Source organism: Carex rostrata, chromosome 13 (genome assembly GCF_964058835.1).
Source record: "Carex rostrata chromosome 13, lpCarRost1.2, whole genome shotgun sequence".
NCBI classification, from domain to species: Eukaryota; Viridiplantae; Streptophyta; class Magnoliopsida; order Poales; family Cyperaceae; genus Carex; species Carex rostrata.
The window spans coordinates 11,432,118-11,453,570 of NC_135930.1; the positions used below are offsets into that span (position 1 = coordinate 11,432,118).

The 21,453-nt window shown below is 33.4% G+C and overlaps 2 protein-coding genes and 1 long non-coding RNA gene across 10 annotated transcripts; 2 read left to right on the forward strand and 1 right to left on the reverse strand.

Annotated features, from left to right (window-relative positions):
- Positions 1–1,878: 1,878 nt before the first annotated feature.
- LOC144564375 (GDSL esterase/lipase At1g71250-like) lies at positions 1,879–3,769 on the forward strand. Its single transcript, XM_078313978.1, has 5 exons — positions 1,879–2,164; positions 2,275–2,402; positions 2,641–2,886; positions 2,964–3,219; positions 3,388–3,769. Exons 1-5 carry the CDS (start codon positions 1,894–1,896, stop codon positions 3,606–3,608), a joined length of 1,122 nt encoding a protein of 373 aa, XP_078170104.1. The 5' UTR covers positions 1,879–1,893; the 3' UTR covers positions 3,609–3,769.
- Positions 3,770–6,954: 3,185 nt separating this feature from the next.
- Positions 6,955–14,964, reverse strand: LOC144564003 (alpha/beta-Hydrolases superfamily protein). Of its 8 annotated transcripts, none has more exons than XM_078313474.1 (15): positions 14,725–14,964; positions 14,538–14,575; positions 14,208–14,281; positions 13,624–13,731; positions 13,073–13,146; positions 12,387–12,458; positions 12,272–12,300; positions 11,748–11,822; positions 11,414–11,464; positions 10,769–10,828; positions 10,157–10,239; positions 9,307–9,454; positions 8,652–8,702; positions 8,206–8,310; positions 6,955–7,323 (listed from the first exon to the last, which is right to left on the reverse strand). In XM_078313474.1, exons 1-15 carry the CDS (start codon positions 14,726–14,728, stop codon positions 7,165–7,167), a joined length of 1,131 nt encoding a protein of 376 aa, XP_078169600.1. In that variant the 5' UTR covers positions 14,729–14,964; the 3' UTR covers positions 6,955–7,164. The 8 variants fall into 8 exon arrangements, with proteins under 8 accessions (XP_078169600.1, XP_078169599.1, XP_078169601.1 ...); XM_078313473.1 differs by having other exon boundaries at positions 13,624–13,740; XM_078313475.1 differs by having other exon boundaries at positions 11,748–11,798; positions 13,624–13,740; positions 14,725–14,963.
- Positions 14,965–19,385: 4,421 nt separating this feature from the next.
- LOC144564006 (uncharacterized) lies at positions 19,386–20,600 on the forward strand. Its single transcript, XR_013514526.1, has 3 exons — positions 19,386–19,523; positions 19,988–20,034; positions 20,427–20,600. It is a non-coding gene; the product is annotated as an uncharacterized LOC144564006 (long non-coding RNA).
- The last annotated feature ends 853 nt before the right edge of the window (positions 20,601–21,453 follow it).

The following is a 21,453-nucleotide window of genomic DNA, read 5'->3' on the forward strand; positions in this document are numbered from 1 at the left end:
GGCGATAAAAAAAAAAAAACCATTTCCGTACAATGCAACCCCATATATAGAATTGCACGTTTTATTTTTTTTTATGCAGATTTTAACAGCGTATCTTTTATTTTGCGCAGCGAAGTGTAGTACAATCTGATTTTTTTTTTCTTCTTAATTCAGCACTATTTAAGCCAAAATGACGTTGTTCAAATCCACATTATGTCTGTTTTAATAATTTAATATTTTCTAACACTTACATTGTATTTCTATGGCCAATTATATTATTACGAAATACAGTTCGTATTAGACTAATTCCTTTTATCTGCATCAGCATGCGCATAAAAATACGCTGTCAGTTTATCTTTGTTAATGGAAATGTCGTTTTTAAGCTTTCAGTCATAAATTTTTTTTTGGCAAATATATTAAATCTGGAGAACATCATAATCAAGAAAATTCGCTCTAACTGTCGCTAAAAAAGAAAAGAAAAAAGTGCAGTTCTACTTTCTTCACGCCTTTCAAATGTGATAAATTCCAAATAAATACCCATGTTTTTTATAATCTTAAGTTCTTAATCCTCATTTTTTTAATTTTTTTATTTCTCTATAATGTTGAAACTACTATTTATTTATTTTCCCTGATTTGTGCAGAAAAAAGAGGGAGAGGCAATTCGGATCATTTTCTGGAGGAAATCGCCAAGTAGCACCTGCTGGCCCTGCTCATAAAATGTCAGAAGTCTATGCTATGGTTTTTATTTAATTTTATTTTGTAGAGGATCATAAATATTTCTTTCTTCTTCTTCATTTTTTTAGTTGTTGTTGCAGCAACCTAACTTTTGCTGTGGTCTTCATGATGCTTTGAGATTTGCAATGGTACACATGATTTCCAAATGAATGTAATTTTTGCCCCCTGCAGCTTGCTTTCTGACAGCTAAATTGGATAAATGCCAATGAACTTTTTCAAATAATTATGTGTATATAATCTTGCAAAGTGAGGAATGTCTATTATAAAAACTTACAATATTTAATATACAAGACCTACATATCAAATAAAATCATACAAATGAGATCTATCTACCTATTTTTTTTTTTTTTATATAAAGTTAAGAATCAAACCTTTTAACTTTAAATATTCATAAAAAAAGTCAATCATATTTCGAACAAGCAACCTCTTAATATTACTTTAGCCACAACCTCGGTAAACAAAATTGCAAATTTTGAGCTTATTTTCACGAGGAGCGTGAAAAACAGTATATATATAATAAGTATCTACGTCAATGACCATTGATAAAGGCTTATTTTCCTGAGGAGCGTCAGTTTTACATGGGAAGAGGGGTACTTTCATATGGAGGATACTTTGGGAAGCTATGAATGTTTCTCTTATTCTCTTTTTGAGGGAGGCTCAACTATATGGCGGTAATGAATTTGAAATGATTTAATTTTTTTTGTAAGAATATAAAAGTTCTCAAACTACAGTTGTTCTACATTACATATAACGGATTTGTGAATAATTAATGTCTACGAGCCGAAAATTAGTTCGCAAACAATAAATGACGACTTTCTACTTGTAAAAAATTGTAATTTCAAATTCTCTTCTTTTATTTCTTGTTGTTATATTATCAAATAAAAAGGTGATCATGTGCAGCAGCAGCAATGAAACCGAGAATCCGGTAAAACAAAACGAAACTTTATATCATGTTTCATATGAAATGCACAAGAACGTTACCAGAAAACGCCAATTGAATTGATGAAGGGAAGCCCTTTGACAAGCCTCTCAAAAAACAAGAGCAATTTCTGAAGCTCTCTTTGACCTTATCACATTCCAATCATGATCCATACATGAACTCTGTGACAGGCTATGTGCTATATATATATACAGAACAAGTCATATTACAGTAAAGCGCTCTAACAGCAAAAAATCAAGATGAGGCGAAAAATCACTCGAAACCAGTGTGGCGGCGGCAACGTGACACTTATACCGGTAATGTTAGGTTACCTGTGTCTAACAAATGGAGCTGTACTTGCCTCACCACAAATCCCAGCAATATTTGCATTTGGAGACTCCCTGATTGACAATGGAAATAATAACGGGTTGAATTCGCTTGCTAAGTCAAATTACTACCCGTATGGGATTGATTTCTACCAAGGCGCCACCGGCAGATTCTGCAATGGCAAAACTGTTGTTGATGCCCTGTGTATGCTCCCTCCCTTTCTTGTCCTTTTCACATGGCTTACCTCAATGATTGAACAGTGCTTTTATTTAATTTAATTAAAAAAAATTACAGTCCCTATGGTTTCCTTTTAGGTGATTTACTTGAGCTACCATACATACCAGCATACATAACAACTGGTCTGAATGGAACAAGGCTACTTGGTGGAGTTAACCATGCCTCTGCTGCTGGTGGCATCCTTGATGAGACTGGCCAACACCTTGTAGTCTCTCTCTCTCTCACACACACACGCACACACACACGAAAACTATTCTCGGAAACAAATGTACATACAAACTTGGACTTAAATTAATTAACAAGACATTTTAATACATAATTACTGTCTTTATGATGAAACTTTGTTCCTAGTGTAATATATAAATATATTCCTGCTGACGAACGATTAACCGATGCCCTTAATTGATGTCTGTGTATGTATATTTTTTTATGATAATTAACAGGGTGACAGGTACAGCCTGAACCAACAGGTGCTAAACTTCGAGAGCAACCTTGACAGCATAAGGGCAGTGCTGGGCACGGGGAGGAGCTACGACCAGTTCCTAGCAAGATCAATTGCAGTGATGGTGTTTGGAAGCAATGACTACATCAATAACTATCTCTTGCCTTCTCTGTACAATTCAGGCTACACCTACACACCCGAGCAATTTGCCAACCTGTTGCTTAATCACTACACCAGACAGATACTAGTAAGCATCCGAGCAAAATTCACCATTTAATTTAATAGTAGTAATTTAAGTACACATGATATATTATTTTGTCACAGGCATTGTACAGCGTAGGCCTAAGGAAGTTCTTGCTGGCTGGGGTGGGCCCCTTGGGTTGCATACCTAACCAAAGGGCCTCAGGTGCTGCTCCGCGAGACCGATGTGTTGACCAGGTAAATGGGATGGTAAGGTTCTTCAATGAAGGGCTCAGATCGCTCGTTCAACAACTAAACACCGACCACCCCGGTGCCATTTTTGTCTATGGCAACACATATGCTGCTGTAGGAGACATCCTAAACAATCCTGCGACTTATGGTACATCGATCACCGTTAAATTCTACCTTGAATTTCTTGCATTAACGCAGAAGAAAAGATAAAAGAAAAATGCTGCGACTGATTCAGTGAATTAAACACATATCTAAATTCTAAGGTTGATTTGGATCAATAATAATACAAAGAGGGTTTTTATTTTTATTTTTATAGGGTTTAATGTGCTGGACCGTGGTTGCTGTGGGATCGGGCAGAATCAGGGGCAGTTCACATGTTTACCGCTTTCGGACCCGTGCCCCAACAGGACCGACTATGTGTTCTGGGATGCTTTCCACCCGACTGAGTCAGTCAATTTGATCTTAGCTCAGAGAGCCTACACCGGGAACCAGACTGACGTCTATCCAATAAATGTCCAGCAACTTGCTCAACTTTAGTATATAGGTTCCATTTTGGTACCTGATTACATCAACCAGTTGTTTCTTTCTTTTCTTGGGACATGGTACTTGTAGGTTTTATAACGAATGGAGGTTCTATATGATGAATCATGTGCCTTCTATATTCTATAAAATGGTAAAACTGTTACATCGGATGAGTAATGTTGCCAGTAAGTCGTGTTTAAGAAAAAAAGTAGTTTCTTTTCCTCAAGTCAAGTAGAACTATAACATCATTTCAGTTTTCACAGGGCCATTGTGATTTTTTAAAATTGCTGAAATTGGGAGCAAATTGCATTGCTTTGCAAATATCACAAAAGATGTTTCATGTATAGATCATCATGTCCATCAGCATGTTCAATAAAATTGCTGAAATTGGGAGCAAATTGCATTGCTTTGCATTTATCATAATAATCACGGTTCTTTCATATTCTATTAATGACTCGATGGTTGAGTATTCTGGCTATTGCTACATAAGAAAAAAGAATAAAATATCTAAGTTAAATTACGAACAAAAATAAATATAACAACTTTTTTTATTCAGAAACAAAATTATAGAGATTAATAGAGGTACATAATCAATATAGAGAACAACCCAGAATTACAAATTGTGGGTGATCGAGGCGATAATAATCACATTTTTATAAAATTATGAATAAGAATGTCCATTTGCTTCCATTACATTAAATAAGCGAGACATGTGCAACTCGTTAAAAAAATGTTAAAGAGGAATGATGCAAGAACATTGAAGATTAAAAAAAAAATTAAAAGAATAAACTTATGAGGCTAATTTAACACATTAATGAACATACCTGGTTAGAGGGTTGATTCCTGATGTTACTTTTTTTCTCCATATATAATATTGAATAATAATGTATTTTAAACGACAAGAATGGTTATTTTGTTATTTTGTTTTTTATTCTTTTTAATTTGGTAATATGGGGCTACAATTAAGATATTTTACGTATTATATATAATACAAAACCAATAAAAATTTAATCCAGAATAAACGGAGTATGTGAGCACTGCATGTATGTGGAGGATATTGGGGCACCACTTCATAACTAAATCTATGCACGGGAACTGAGAGCACAATACTAACAGTATATGTGTATTAGTAAATAAAATACTATATATATATATATATACATATGTATGAAATTGAATTGAAATTATAATAATAGAAATTAATTTAAGTTAATTTCAAAAGCACTGTGTGAGGTCTATGACATGGAATTAAGAACAATGTTCATTGATTCCATATATTTTTTTGTGTGTTTAATTTATCTCTGATATTTTAAAATGATTTAAAATTATTCAAAATTTATTTATTAGTAAATAATATTTTCACTATTTTTAAAGTACTCTTTCCATTGTTGTCATTCTTTCTAGCATGATTACACTTTTGGTAAATAATACTTCCTTTTTTACTTAGTTTAAAATAAGGGTCCAAGATTGATACTAAGTTAGATCATATTTTATAATCATAATTTTCGTTATTTACTCACATCTTTTATTTCTATAAAATAACAAAAATGTGACCAAAACATGCATCTCAAATGATTGTTCTCCTTGCAAAATAATGAAAAATAATATTGTTTTTACCAAATGTACAACTGTGATACCATTTTCATTTAACTTTAATTAGCTTTATTAATTATTAATCACATGTTAGTGTCTGTGAACATATTTAATCAGTATCATAAATTATCGAGATAAAGAGTAATTAATTTTGATTGCTTTTAGCGTTCAAAAATTAATTTTTATTAATATCATATATAATTCACATGTTAGTGTAATTAATTTTGATTAGTATCTTATTTAATTAGTATCATATTTAATTCACATGTTAGTGTAATTAATTTTGATTGCTTATAGCGTTCAAAAATTGAAAAAGACATTCTTAGACATAGAGTCAGTGTTGTAAAAAACCCGCCTTAATCGGCCGTTTAGTCTGTGACAAACTGCTAAGAATATTTTGCGGATTTTACCGATTATTCCCAAATATTTCTATTTATTCATAATTATTTCAGTTTATTCTCGTTTAATCGGTCGTTTATTACCGTTTAGGCTATTTTTTGTGATTACAAGACCCCTAGGCTTTTTAGTCGGTTATTGATTAGGTCATGGTCTGTTATATATTGTGTTGTTTAGTCTATTAAATCGGCCGATTTGTTCGATTAATCAGTTACATGCTTTGACTTGTCTTATTGGACTTTTTCTAAATGACAGTTTCATAAAAAAATTATCAATTAACAAGCAAACTAATACGTATATTTAATAAGTTTTATATGAGTTAAACTAATAATTTGTAATTAATTATGAGTATATACACATAACTTCAATTAAAACACAAAATTATCAACAAAATTTATCAATTAATGAGTTGCATACCTTGGTGGTATTCTGTACGTTCGACGAGCGCATACTGTTTAGTGTTGTAAAAAAACGTTTGTTTAGACCGATTAGTCGTCGGCGGTGATCAAACTTTCATAGATTTTCCTGACTAATCGATCAATTATTTCTGATTAATCACTTGGCGGTACTCTTCCCATAATCTCATCCGACAAGTGCATACCGTTATTTACATCACTAACATGACATAGACATCTCATTCATTTTTAAGATGGATGAGCGGATATGATTTTTTTTAATAATTTCATTAAAATAAATCTTTTAATGCATCTCTAAAATTGCCACTTAAGACTGGGATTTGAAATTAGAATGAAATTCATGTATTTTTTTTTAGATTTTACAATTACAAGATACTTCTGACAGTGGACTGTGCAATATGGCACTGTTTATGCTAGTAAAGCAGTTAAAAGAAAGAAAAAAAAAAAGTGTCTCCCTAATGCAAACAAGTATTCACATCAAATGCATATTCTATGGCATTGTAATTTTTTTTTTTTTTTTTTTTTTGTCTTTGGAAACTTGGAATTGTATCGAATATTCAGTCAATTGCGAAAAGTCGTTTTCCCTTCCAATTGTGAATAATCGGTAAACATGCTCGTCAAGCAGTTCCCATAAACCGTCCAAAAACGGAAAAATAATTTGTCTCCTCTTTCTTGCGTTTGATTTACAACATTTGCACTTTAGTTACAACTTACAACCTAAGTTTCAGATTTGTTTTTTTTTTCTTTTTTTCGTGAGAAACTTGACAGAGGCTGGCTTCCTAAAACTTATATCTGTGAGCCGGGCTTGACTATTTTTCTTTGGACCTGCCAAAATCATTCAAGTGATATGATAATTAAAAATCAGTGTAAATGTACTAACAGGATTGGTCAAAATCAGGTGGAGTTCAAGTTAATGGGTTTCGGGTTTCTTGGTTTGCATCTAAATCTAAATGTGGTTCTATGGAAAAATAAATGAGCACCAGATAACTGGGGGTTTGACTACAAACCCTATTTTCTTTACATCCCTTCAGAAGCAATCTGCTTTAAATAAGCTCATGAATGCATCAGCTTCTTATATACTTCCAGATTTCCCCACAATAATGTCCAACATCCAAGCTTTTGATCCAATGCACGCTAATTATTTAACATTTTATTTATTTTCCCAATTAATATCTCCAGTTATTTATCTCTGCTCCTGTCTTGTTTCTTATAATATCTGCCACGTATCGGGCGACCCATACTGACCCAGCCATGGTGCAAGAGAAGCTGTGAGTCCAGCCTTCTCTCTCAACAGATAAGTCAATACCTGGTATACGCCTTGAAATCTGAAAAAGAAAATTATTAGCATAAGAGTTCTTGTTTATAATAATATATTTATCGATGTTTGATCAAGCCCCATAAATTTGCGAATACAAGCTTATATGTTTATGATTTGGATCACAATACCAGTTTATACATTGTACATACTTCTTGTTTATAATAATAATTTTCTTGATGTATGCTCAGGCCCCGTAAAATTTGCAAATACAAGCCTATATGTTTATGATTTGGATCACAACACCAGTTTATACAGTGTATACACTGCATTTAGGCAGTATATGCAGGTGTACTGTATGATTCAGGGTACATGCTCAGTTGAAGAAGATTACCCAGAAAAAGGAAATTTAAAGAAACAAAAGACTCAGATAAGAATATTAAATAAATAAACAAATAAATAAAATGAAAGCTAGAACAACGAGGAAGAAAGTTTTCATAGTTCCAGCTGATGTAGGTACTAGGTACTTCAAATTTCTAAGGAGTTATTAAGCAATAACGGATTTCAAATTATTCAGTGCACCCTTCAGAAAATTAAATGGTCAATTTTACTTTCCATATTTCCAAATATCAAATTTACTCCAAATTTCAGAACCTATTAGATCAACTATTCCATTTGCAACTTATAATAATTAATTAATGACCCTGCTCCCAATGTGTTGAGCAAAAAATAACCTACCTCCAAAATACTTCACCAGAAGAAATTTGAACCCTACAAGACCCTTCCTATTTTGTTTACAATTAGAGCTAACAGATGTCAAAATAAAAAATAAAAAAAGATGTTAAAATAAAAATGGAAGTAAGAACTCCACAGAAACCTATAAGACTTATATTTTTGCTTTTGGCTTTACTATGTCTTATGTTTTGTGCATAGAAAAAGTTGAAATATGTACCTCCTCAAAATGGGTTAGTGGGCCCCAGTGATCATCATCACCAAACAAAAATGCTATTTGATCCTTCTTCTGTCTCATGAACAGCCAATCAGGTTCTTCCGAAAGCTAATAAATGGATATAAAACACAGAAAATATATGTTGAGATATAGAAAGTGTGCATAATGTATCTGATCTGAATTTGATCCAAATAATAGTAAAAAGACAGGAAAATAGCATACGAGCCCCAAAGTATACCAAAATTCCAGGAATACAAGATAATGTTTCTAAAGGCTCAAAAAGATTAATTTCCACTTTTTCACTATTGTTTCAAACTTTCAATAAACTATTTTTCAGTTTTTCTCACCTCACTCATCCTTGGTTGCTCGTTTTACTCTTTTCTTCATAATGCAGAAGTACCCCAATTTATAGATACATAAGACTATAATTACAAAATATATTATCTAACCTCTCTGAACTCTGTCATTGCCATGTATAGGACATTGCGCATGGTATGATACTGCATTATAGGAGAAAGAAACTTTTAGAAAGAAGATCAATCGGTAGGGAATCGGATAAAAAGGAATTATGCATAAATCTGGCAGAGGCCAAAATCAGAAAAAGTGTACAATCTGTAGATAGAAAATTCCTAGGAAAAATGTTTTATAACAGGAACCTAGTGAGGATTCAACTCCAGACTCCTGCTCTAATAGCTTATAAGTAATAAACAGATAATTTCATCATTTTATTTACTAAGCTCCAAGCACAAAGACCATCAGTCGTTTAAATTTCCTTTTAATGATGGGTGATTGTCCAAACTGACAAATACATAGAGGGGAGTGTTAAGCATATAAAAGAGTTCATTTACAAACTGGCCAAATATTTTTGTTAACACAAAAATGAATCTCTCTTTTGCAACTAATACTCTACAACTGACAAGTGTTATTTACAACAAATTCAAAAACAATAGCGTTAATTGCAAATAAGAGACTGGGTAACATTTGCAATAAGAAAAGTATTTTGGTCCAATTATGGTGTAAATGACATAACTCCTTTATTTATCACCTTGAGCATTTACATGAAAATATCAGTTATAAGCACATTCAAAAGTCAAATATAGTTACCCGTAATAGATGAGTGCACGTTGCATCAATAGCCGTGAAGGACCACGAGGGGCCAAGAAGCCTTTTCACTATTCTCTCTAATATATGGGTTGGAAGTGATCCAATCAATGATACTAAAAGACTTACAGCTCGACTTAGGATAGAGTACCTACAGAATATTTTTTTTAAGGAGCACGCAAACTACGCATCATGGAGTTTTGTTTTATTTATTTATTTACTTTTGGTGGGGAGACCAGAATTTGTTTATTAAAGTATTTTACTGGTGTAGTCAAATCAAATTATTTCATAACAAAGCCCCCACCTATGAGGGAACTACAAAAAAATCCTATATTTTTGGAGAATTGATTCGGTCTATTTTGTCAGTTTTTGAAAAAGCTTGTTGAATAAGTATAATGATGTGCCAACATTAATCTATATTAAAATAGGTTGAATGTGATAGAATATTTGATGACCAATAGAGATTAGGTGAAGTATACTAATCTTTATACTCTTTATTGTAGATTCCTCTATCCAAAGCTTGTTAAAGGTTCGTACAGACATTTAATCCAATTATGACCAAGAAAAAAAAAGCATTTAGCAATTCAAGTGTTTATTCATTGGCAATTCACAATTAAGGGTTAATCCAAGAATAATTAAAATTAACTGCACAGCTAATGATTGGTTAATTAAGGTTCAAGTGCAGAATCCATTTCTTATTTTAACTTGAAATGGATTTCTTATTTTATTTTGCTCCATTGGGTGACTGCTTCCATCCTGGAATATATTTCAGTAACATGGCTATATTTGCATCATTCTCCAGATTTATTCCTCAATTGAAACAAAGAAGAACAGGTATAGACTTTAAGACTACCTTGCAACCATCCCAATTGTTGATTGTGTCGAGGAGTTCTTATTTAAAGTGAGGAAGGGATAAAGCCCTACATAAACTTTGACCTGTACATTCAAATTTCAATAATTAGACCATGATAAAAGCAATTCAAACTTAAGAGTTAGGACTAGATCGTGTAACTTAAAAAACAAAGTCACAACAAAAAAGAGAAACACAAAACATATGCATACTAATGACGCAATAGCCCCTTTCCTCCCAAAGTTTCTAATATTTAAAATCAAGCTCGAAAAAGTATTCAATGCTCCAATCATCACAAGATGAGGGCCATAAGTTCTAAATGACAAGCAGTGGAATGTACAGAAAGTCCTGATAACTTTAGTCTTCTCCAATTATAGAATTCCAATTCACGTCATGGCTAGTATTCACATCTTAAAAAAAAAAAATTATCCATTCTCTTCAGCCTTGAGAATTTTACATATCTAAATTCTTCCAACTGTAGAATTGACAGCTTGGCCCACAAAAAAAATACAAATATTTTATTCATCAACAGAAATAAATCATTCCTTGCTTACTTCTAATGTTTTTGAAAAATAATATCTAAAAGGAAGGGGGCGTAGTCTACTTATTACTGACCTTTTGTTGCACTCTTTTGAAAATTTCGAGGCCAATGTACGCACCAATGGAATGTCCAATCTATGAAAGACAACAAAAATTCTTAATAGGAAGTTTGCACTTCGATGAATTTGCTTGGGATAACAAAAATCAGGAATTGAAGTAATCCTGGCTCCATCTTGACAATCAAATCAAGATCTGTTTCTTGAAAATCATACGGCCTGATCTGCCCAAATAATTATGGTATGGGTAACATAGGCCATGGGATCTCAAGCATTTCTTTCTTGATCTCCTCTACCCAGTCTCTTTACACATTTAACATGCCAATCCTTACTAACAACATGGTAATTGTATGAAATAGAGTTAAGGTCCTGCAGCTAACCAATAATGATGTATTGTTGAAATAAGAATTGGTTAGTATTAATAATACAGGGTGGTGTCATTAGATACGATGCATTTGAGTTAAGGGCAGCTCCTGGACAGCATGAATCATGTAACACGATAATTGAAGCTTCAATTATGCAAGTGAGGAAAAGGCTTTACTTGGTAAATGTTAATTATAGTATGCTAACCAAATGATGCTTGCACAGAATCATAAATGAAACCTATTAATGCACACAGATACCTAGGATGTATGAAAAGATTCACAAGGCAATAGGAATATACCAGCACTATAGGAATTTCACTAGTCCTCATCTCTTGTTCAATGAAATCAACCTACATTGTCACAATAAATCCATATATGTTGAAAATATCCATATAAATAAAGAGGACAGTGCACCTACCAATAGGTAAAAATTAAACTAGAAGAAGACAACAAAAATTGTTACTGGAGTTAATTTAATACTAATAATTATATTTGTCATGAACCACAGTGTTTGGGCCTTAATGCATTATAGTATACTTTTGAGGAATGGAGGGTTGTTTTTTAAAATATGGAAGAAGAACAATATACTGCATCTTTTACAAAAGGCACACAAAAAGGTGATTGTAAACATACCTTATGGTCAATTTGTTCCTGTAAGGAAAAAAGCCTCCCATTTGCCACTGCCTGCACATTGAATTCCAAACAAAACTGTTACACAAAAGAACAACAACAAACAAAAATTATGTGCCCCTACGAAATCTTCGAATACAATATATAGCCCTAAGTAAAAAGGAAAATATTGCCTTCAACAATCTTCTGTAAGGCTTTAGGAGTATTCCTACCATTCCCCTCCGTTCTCTTTACAAAAAGAGAGGCAGGGAAGGAAGAGAAATGGTCTAGCTCTAGGGCTTGATACTTCCCCTCTTAGTTTTTCTCATCATCTCATGACTAGTTCCTTTTTTTAATCCTTCCTGTGAAAGGACTGGATTTTGGTATCCCTATCCAAACTTAACTTCCAAGTAAAAGTATGGGCACCATTTGTTATTTAAAAGACTGCAGTTCTCAGCTAATTTCGATATTACAATTCTTCTAAGAAAATAATAAAATTTAACTGCAAGAAATAAAGCGAAGCCCCACATTAGGTGCATAGTTCTCACCTTACGACCTTGTGCGGTATGCCCAATTACTGAAAAACAGATGCAAGTGTAAATAGCAACATACCCGAAGTACTAAAAGAATGTAAAAAGAAACAAAATCTGGCACTATTCTTGCCTGTTACAGATGCATTCCCTCCAAGGTTCTCGTACAGGGCTTCAATAAAGTCGCTATAATATGAAACAATACCTGAAAACCAGATACATATTGCATTTAAAAAAACATCACGTTACTATTGAGATATGAATTCCCCCCTTGCAAATATGAAATATCTCACATTATCCAATGTACAACGTGATTTCTTCAGTAGTACCCAAACTACCCTCCTCTCATTTATGCAGGGATAAAGAGAGTAGTACTGTTAACATCTCTAAAACTAACGAGGGTACTTGGGGGCTTGGGGGTTCAACAGATAAAGCTTCAGGTTGCAGGGGTTCGTGATTTTCTCTATGTAAATGCACTGAAAAATTATAGGTCCTTGAAAAGTCCAAATTCATAAGAGCATTCTTTAAAATAAAATAAAAAATGTTCCTTCTTTGGATAGCATCAGACATCATAGGATGAAGTATTTTAAATTGGCAATTGTGCATAAATGCAATTGCTAGATAAGTAATCATGCTGTGACATATTTGCTCAAAAACTAGGCACTTTCTAAGGTGTGTCATTTGAATGCATCATAAGGGTGCCATTAATTAATTTAAGAGAGATTGCTCACACAATTATCAATTTGGAGTTTCTTTACGAGTAAAACATATGGATCTGTGAAGCGTTGATGTGTAAAAGAGCATAAATAAGAACCAAACCTGGATTTCCTGGGATAAAAAGTACATGCATCAAAGGTTTCTTAGACAAAATCTCCAGTAAATCAACCGAAAAGCTGCATTCATGATAGTCATATTATTAAACACACCAACAAGTTGCATAAATTGATTTGTAATAAGAAGCAATGATTGAAGACCAGATTATGTCAGTCACTTACAGTCCCTAGTATGGTTTCATATCTTTCTTTTACTTTGACCCCTTATTTTAACCGACTTACATATTTTTTATCTTTTCTCTTGTCTTGCTAGTTTTTTTAAGGTCAGATGGTGGCATCCCATTTTCTTCTTTCTTAGCTTAGTTGGTGCTCCATTGTGCAAAATAGAGAGCTAATCATTGCCTCATTAAATAAGCTGAGTTTAGAACTCGTTATGGGCTGAGTTAGAATTCTACCTGGTGATACTACAAATTTGCAATTCTCGCTCAAGAAAAGAGTATGAAAATATTGCATTTGATAACTTCAGTCATAAGGGTCCAGTAAATATTTTAATGAGGTTTAACAGCTTCAACTAAGTAAATTTATCATAGCTCTAACCTGGAGATAAGGCATCTACGATTAACACACTGAATTCGCTGGAAAGATTCTGTATCAACCTTCTCCATCAAATGAGTGTTTCTCTCCTTGGTATAATCGACTCTAGTTCTGCACAAACTGAAAACTTGTTGTCAATTACGGATACAGTTGGAAATTATTGATTTAAATATGAGTCTGGTTAAGATTTTGAGAGCTGTGACCTGACAAGAGCTGGTATAGGTACCTCTATTCTAAAGCTGTGTTCAAATAAATATAAATAGTCCAAACTAGCTCATATTTTTCCACTAGAAGTTGGAAAACAGAACAAAAGCTAATATTTGGGCAAAATCCAGTATCTGCAGGAGTACAAATAATAAATTGAGAAAATATGGGACCATGCCATGAACCTTACAGGGAATCCTTTCGGATAGCATATGATTTTCTCAAAGAAAATTCAGGGACCATATCATGCTTTCTCGGTTTGTACATTAATGCTGCCATGATTTATCATAATTCTTCATTTTACAAAACTAATATTAACCAGACAGTTAAAATATGACAACTGATGCCATGAAATCCAGAAAAAATTACTAAATTCATATTACGCATGTCGGATAATGCTTCTCCAGTAATGCCCTCTAAATATTTTTCTATCTACTAGAGAAGCTCGAGCCACGGGCTAATTGAAAATTGTTAGATAGCAGGTGAACTATTGATAAGTGTCTCTCTAAACAACATCAAACTCTGAGATATATGAGAACTAAAACCATGAAATCCAGAAAAATAATTAATTAAAATCCTTTAGCCACTCTGAATAGCTATAGGATAAATTTAAAAATGGTTATATTTAGCAGATTAACTAATCATAAGTCGTCCACAAGATCATCACTTCCCGTAAAATTATAAGTCGGGTATTCACAATTTCAACAAATTACCTGAGTTCTCCAAACCTCTAATACCAATCCAGAAGCAACTGAAACATACCCAAAAAAATGCAATCTAAGAACAAAAGTAAAATTCATACAAGTATTCAAGAGTAGAGAGATAATCCTTTCAATGTGATTTACTATGTTGAATTTGAATCGCTGCCGAGAAGAAAAGTGATTTCGGATCTATACTTACTCATTTGCTGCTCGAGCCTCCGAAGAATTAGAGACGACAGTCGACAGAGACGGGGAAGATACTGAACCGAGATTCTTCCAATTCGTAGAACGAGATCAAAGACAGCTTTGGCGAAATACTGCGAGGATCGAACGGATAAGATACCATCACGATTCGTGTCTATCGAAACCTCATTAATATTCAACGGCGAGGGTGCGCGTTGTAAACTTCACAAAATTACTCCATTTATTTCCCTCCAACGGATTCCTAGTTCCTACTGTGGCAATGTCGCTGTGAGTGCGTATCCTCTGAGATATCTCAAAGTTTTGCGTGACCGACGTGTACGGTGTCTATTCGGAATTCGTATCCTCTGAGATATCTCAAACTTTGCGTGACTTTATGGAAAATCTCAACCGTTTAACTACGGTCTGCACATATCTCAAAGCACACATACTACTGACCCCTACATCACCCGGAATAGGCACCGGACACGTCGGTCACGCAAAAGTTGAGATATCTCAGAGAATTCGTACTCGAGCGGAACTTCCGAAGCTTGATAGTTGATCCACATCCTCTCCAGGCTTCCAGCGCTTGCTGCACACGCTCTGAGATCGTGCGGCTTATATCCTCGCTAGTGGATAGCGCAGAACGTATTTGAACGGTCAAAGTTTGAGATATCTCAGAGGATGCGAATTCTGTCGCTGTCGAGCGGAACTTACGAAGCTTGATAGTTAATCCACATCCTCTCCAGCGCTTGCTGCAAGCTCTGAGATCGTGCAGCTTATATTCTCGGGGGATAATAACGCGAACTCAACGTAAGTAGAACCAATGTTATCGGAACCGAATTGAATATCGACCTGATAAAATTCTGAGTTGACGGTTCACTGATCATATCGATAAATCAACTGGTTTAACTGCTAATTTTTTCGTAAGACATGATCATTATTGTCTTTTTCCTGAACGTATATTGCGCACATGATAATTTTAACTATTGCTTCCATGTGTAATAAAACAATCAGTACAATTTGCTAAAGAAAAATAATTTTCCCCTACTGTAATAAAAACACTAAGGGCAGAACTGTTCGGCCTCCAATTGAGAATGGGCATGAGCACAGGAATTGAACTGAAAAATACTGTTTTCATAGAAAAAAAAAATTCAGTTCAACTGAATTTTTTTTTCCCACAGGAACAGTAACGCGGCCGAATAGGACCTAAGTGAAACAACTTAAAACCTGTACAATTGAAAAAAAACATTACTTTTATCTACTGCAATAAAAATACAAAGGAAAATAGCTTGAAACCTGTACAATTTTTTTTTCTCTCTTTTTTTTTGGAGAAAAGCTTGTAGGCAACTTGTCATTTAAATGGAGTACAAGATTACATGTCTTGTTTAACCCGAAAAAATAAATGAAAATCTAGTGCTGAAAAAGTAAGAACTACCCTGCTAGTAAGAAAGCTCCAATAGGACCAATACAATAAAAGTAAATACCATAAAACACTAAAAACCTAATATCATTAAAGGTTAAATCATGTTTGTGTGGGGGAGCCATTTACTGATAAAGAAATCCCAATACATGAAAACATAAAACTAAGGACTTGGCTACGGTGCTATGGGTTGCATAGAGGCCTCCCATGCTACGGCTCAATATTTAACTTTTCAAAATCCAAACGGTCGATCCGAACCGTTCATCTTGTTCTTCATATTAATATGTGTTTGGAGATCAAATTTTACATTTTTTGAAATTTTTTTACTATTTTTTAGATTTATTGAAAATCGTTGTTTTTCAGACAAATCTGGACCATAAAAAACAGCGATATTCAATAAATCTAAAAAAATAGTAAAAAATTTCCAAAAAATGTAAAATTTGATCTCCAAGCACATATTAATACGGAGAACAAGATGAACGGTTCGGATCGACCGTTAGGATTTTGAAAAGTCAAATATTGAGCCGTAGCATGGGAGGCCTCTATGCAACCCATAGCATATTAGCCAAATCCTAAAACTAATTAAACTGCTAATTTTCAGCTACATGAATATTACACGCCTTCGTCTTTCAGTATATTAATTGTGTACATCTTTAGAAGATTGAGTAATTTAACTGCGTATGTCAATTTATGAGTTGAGTTGAGTCTTCACTAGAGTAGTTATTATGACAGTTATAGCTGCGACAGTGACTTGTATGAAACTAGTAGTGTAGCTATTTGATTTGAGCCTAATTCACATTGGTTTTACGTCAAGTGTGCTCTCTAACCACAAATCAATTATGATCAAAACGCTCTTTAGCTCGGGCATTTCATCAAACACCTTAAATGCATGAATCTATTCAATACAATTAACTCAAAACTTCCATAAAATTGCTTAAAGTACTTGATCTTAGTAGTTGAAATGAGAGATTTCAAACAAACTACTACTGGAGGAGATTTGAAGTCGTTACTAGTAAAGAAAAGACAAGAAATCGAATGAGAATGAGATTTGAGAAACAAATATGTTTTGAACCGGAATTTTTGTCGTTTTGATTCAACAAAATTTTAATAAAAACTGATTGGTTGAACCGGATTTGACAGGTTCAATAACTTAGACGATCCTTTAGAAGAATTGAACCTGATAGGGGTTCGGATCCCCTTTTTTTTATCAAACCAACCGGTCCGGTCCAATTCTGATAATAATGATAAATGAATTATTTGAGTTTGGTTCGACGAGGTTAAAAATTCGTAATTCGGAAATAATTTACAAAAGTTTCGTTAAATCACGATTTATTCGATCAAAGTTCAATAATCCGAATAATTCAATCTTTGATTCCCATCACTAAAAAACCAATCTTATGACTATGTAACCAATTAGCAGGGATAACACCATTTGACAGTCAATAAATCGACCATTTTATTTAGAATTTGTATTAGCGTAAAATTAGAGCTGCAAAGAGTAGAGCTTGGATTTTCGCGCCGCAAATTTCCTCGGTCCCGTCCATCTCCTTCTTCCCATCTCTCCGCCAACAAGCCTCCTCAATCCCGTCCTCGCTTCCCACTCCCCCTTGGAGGGAGAAAGGGATCCGCACTGATAACCCTCTCCTCTTCCTCCTCTTCTTCTCTACCTTCTCCATTCCATCCTCCGCCCTCTTTCACTCTCGTCCATCCCGCTTTCTCTTCAAAAAATTCTAGCCGCTAGCAAGCGCTACTCGTTCCTGCCCCTTACCCCGGCACCTATCCGTCGAGAGAAGAGAAAGTTGACGATAATAGTCATAGTTGTCATCTCTCTTGTCTATCGGCACATTCTCTTCCTTCACCATTGTTGGGAGAACTAAGGACAATTGGCAACAATAGCCCTAGTCGTCGGCTCTCATCTCTCTTTGCACTCCCACCACCGCGGCACCCTGCCTTCTCCACCCGCAACCCAAATAGAAAAAAAAAAAAAAAAAAAAAAAAATGTCTCATTTCCTTTGGTCGCTAGCCAGCCAATACTGAAGGTTATCGGTGTCTACCACTAAAGGATATGGTTTTGTTTCTTTTGTTGTTTTAATTATTTGTGTTGTTAGATGTTGATCAATGTTTAGACGTGGATGATGTTTTGAATGTAGAACGATAGATGTATTTTACGTTTTAATTAATAAAAATTATATTTGACAGCGACTGTCAATATTTCAAACAAAAAGAGTATAGCTTGAGCAGGCTTGCTTAAGTCTAAGTTAATTTAGTTCTGAGTTTAACTTAGTTAGAATTAAAAATCAATCAAGTTATCGAGTTGAGAGTTCAGACCAATTTAAATTCGTATTGATCGCTGAAGGTCTACACAAGCTCAATTATGAAAACTATTTTATATTTATTTCTGCATCATTGGTTCACTGCTATTAAATATTAGAATATCAAAATAATTAGACAGATTATACTGAATTGGATGAAAACAACTTTGTGGAAATTCTGTATGATGTGTGTTATAATTAAAGTTCGTAAGCAGCTCGTGCGGCTTGCTAGCAATCTCAATATGTTTGCTAACAATCTCAACATGTTTGCTTGTATTTTAAATTTTTTGTATATGGGATTTTCTGTGTAGTTTAGAATACAATATTACAAACATTGTAAATTTATTTCCAATAGCACCATAAAATTTTTATATGATTGATCTCCATTTACATTTGATCTTTACAGTCAGAAAGTCTGACTTCGCTCCTAAATTAGTACTAACCTTCTAACATATGCAAATTAGTCAAACTTGATGCAAACATGTCGCTGGAATGCTTTTAAATCATTTTAGCTGTAATTAATTAATAATTATTGAACACTTTATTTTTTTTAAATAATGCAGAAATAAATATAAAATAGTTTTCATAAGTGAAGTAACAAGAATATTAAAGATAAAAAAAAAATCGATGCTTAAGTTAAAAGCACCAATATAATTATTCTAACTTCATTTCGAATTACAGTTAGTACATTAAAGCGCCTTAAAGCACTTAAATGATCACTAAAACAGTTGTGGAACGCCAATATATTTCTTCTTTTAATTCTTCTGTTCACCTTTGGATTGAAATTTGATGGATAACGCTCATTGTCCCGTGTGGGTCCAAACAGGTGCCCTTTTGTGGTTCCAAATGTTCCCAGCCTGATCCTGAACATAAAACTCGTATAAAAACCATAGCTATAATTAATTTTAAATTACCTTCTCCCTCCGTTTTTTTTTTCTTCTTTTTCTGGAAATAAAAATGGCAACTGCTGCCTCTTACGGATTTCTCACGACAAATAATAATCGCTCTTTTCCATCGCAAATTATATCTATGAAATCAAGGCTCTCCACTCCTCCCAGAACTGCTCGTGCATCTCTCAAAACAGTAACAATTATCACGGATTTTTCACATATTTTATCTCTTTATTTGTGTTACACCTAATTTAATTTAGTCGGAAACTGAATTCAAAAATTTCAATTACCTTAAATTTGAAAATCGAACGTGTAATATTTTCAAACTATTTATGTTTTTGTGAGGCAACTGATATTGCATATGTAGTATATGTGTCTTCTTTTTCTAACCATTAGTTTTATTTTTCTTCTAAGGCTGCCGCGGGTTGTAAAACATGTCGTGGCAAAGGCGCGATCGAATGCCCGGGATGCAAGGTACCCTCACCTATCATCACAAACTAAACTAATGAAAAAATAATTTATAGTTGTTATTGATTTCAAGGGGAAAAATTGAACAAATATTGCAAAACATATACCTATTTAAAAGTAATTACTGAAATTTAAGCAAATTGCTCATATTATTGGATTTATTTTATTTGAATCCATCTCCTCGTGTAGGGAACTGGAAGGAATAAAAAGAACGGAAACATATTTGAAAGATGGAAGTAAGTAATTTCTTTTTTACATCTTTAAAAACCATTTTTACATCCATATTTGTGTTTGAGAACTGGATTAGTTCTTGCTATATTTTATATTTTATTTACAATTCTAGCAGTGCATTTATTAAATATCTTGAATAATATTGTTCAAACTTATACAAAATTATAAATCATCAATTTAACCGTAGAAAATTTATATTTATTTGGTTGTTCTTCAACAATTAATAGTGAAAATTTAATACTAAATTGGAAGTTACCTGATGGAAACACTAAATTGACTTTCAGATCTGTTCAAGTTTGGGGAATATGCCCTGTTTAAATAATACAGAACACATTTATAATTTTACTTTTACATTGAAAAAATATCATTCATGTTGTTTATATATATATATATATAGGTGTTTTGATTGCCAAGGCTTTGGTCTAAAAAGTTGTCCCACCTGCGGCAAAGGAGGATTAACACCGGAGCAAAGAGGCGAGAGGTAATTCATTCTCCTCAGTTCATCAACAGTGGAGTTACAAAATTCAAAATTTTAGAGGACTTGAATAAGTTACCAGTGTAATTTTCTTTTTCTTTTATAAAACATAAAGGATAAAATTGTAAATTTTAATTTATAGAGATGGTTTAACCACTCCTAACTAATGTCTAGTTCCATCCTCGAGTTCAAGCCATTGTTTTCTTTGTTATTTATAAAATGAATTGCATGACCGTATTTTATTAGTTTGAACCGTCGGATTTAAAATAAATAGACGGTTCAATTTATTCTTGTCGTGATAAATCTGATCCTAAATAATGTCAATAGATTAATTTGATATGTTCATTTTAGATCATACACTAGAACAAAGAGGTGAGAGATAATTATCCTTAGTTCATCTAGAGTGGAATTACAAATACTGTAATTTTATTTTATAAGAGAAGTTAGAAGATACAAACACTTATAAAGTTACAAAATATAAATGATAAATCTGTAAATTTTAAATTTACAGAGGCGGCTTAACCAACCTCCAACTAATGCCTAGATTCATCTTTGAGTTCAAGCCATTGTTTTCTTTGTTATTTTTGAATTGAATTGCGGGATCGCGATTTTTAAGTTTCAACTATTCAGTTTAAAATACAATGACGGTATAAAATACATGAGTTCAACCCTAAACCCTAAACCCTCTCATTCACACAGAGGAATGATCTCCATGCTCTCTGCATCCACTCCTTGACAGCATGCCCTATTTCTTCCTTGAAATTTCCTGTCCAATATAATATTGAATCAAGGAGCAAATTAGAAAAATTAAATATCTATTAGAAGACACTTAATTGTTCTCCAGTAAAACAAATATCATTGTGATGTTTTCAAAGTGACCAACACACATACGCAATTGTAATAAGAGTAGCATGTTTGATTATGTTTTGGTAAACTACGAGTAAATCAG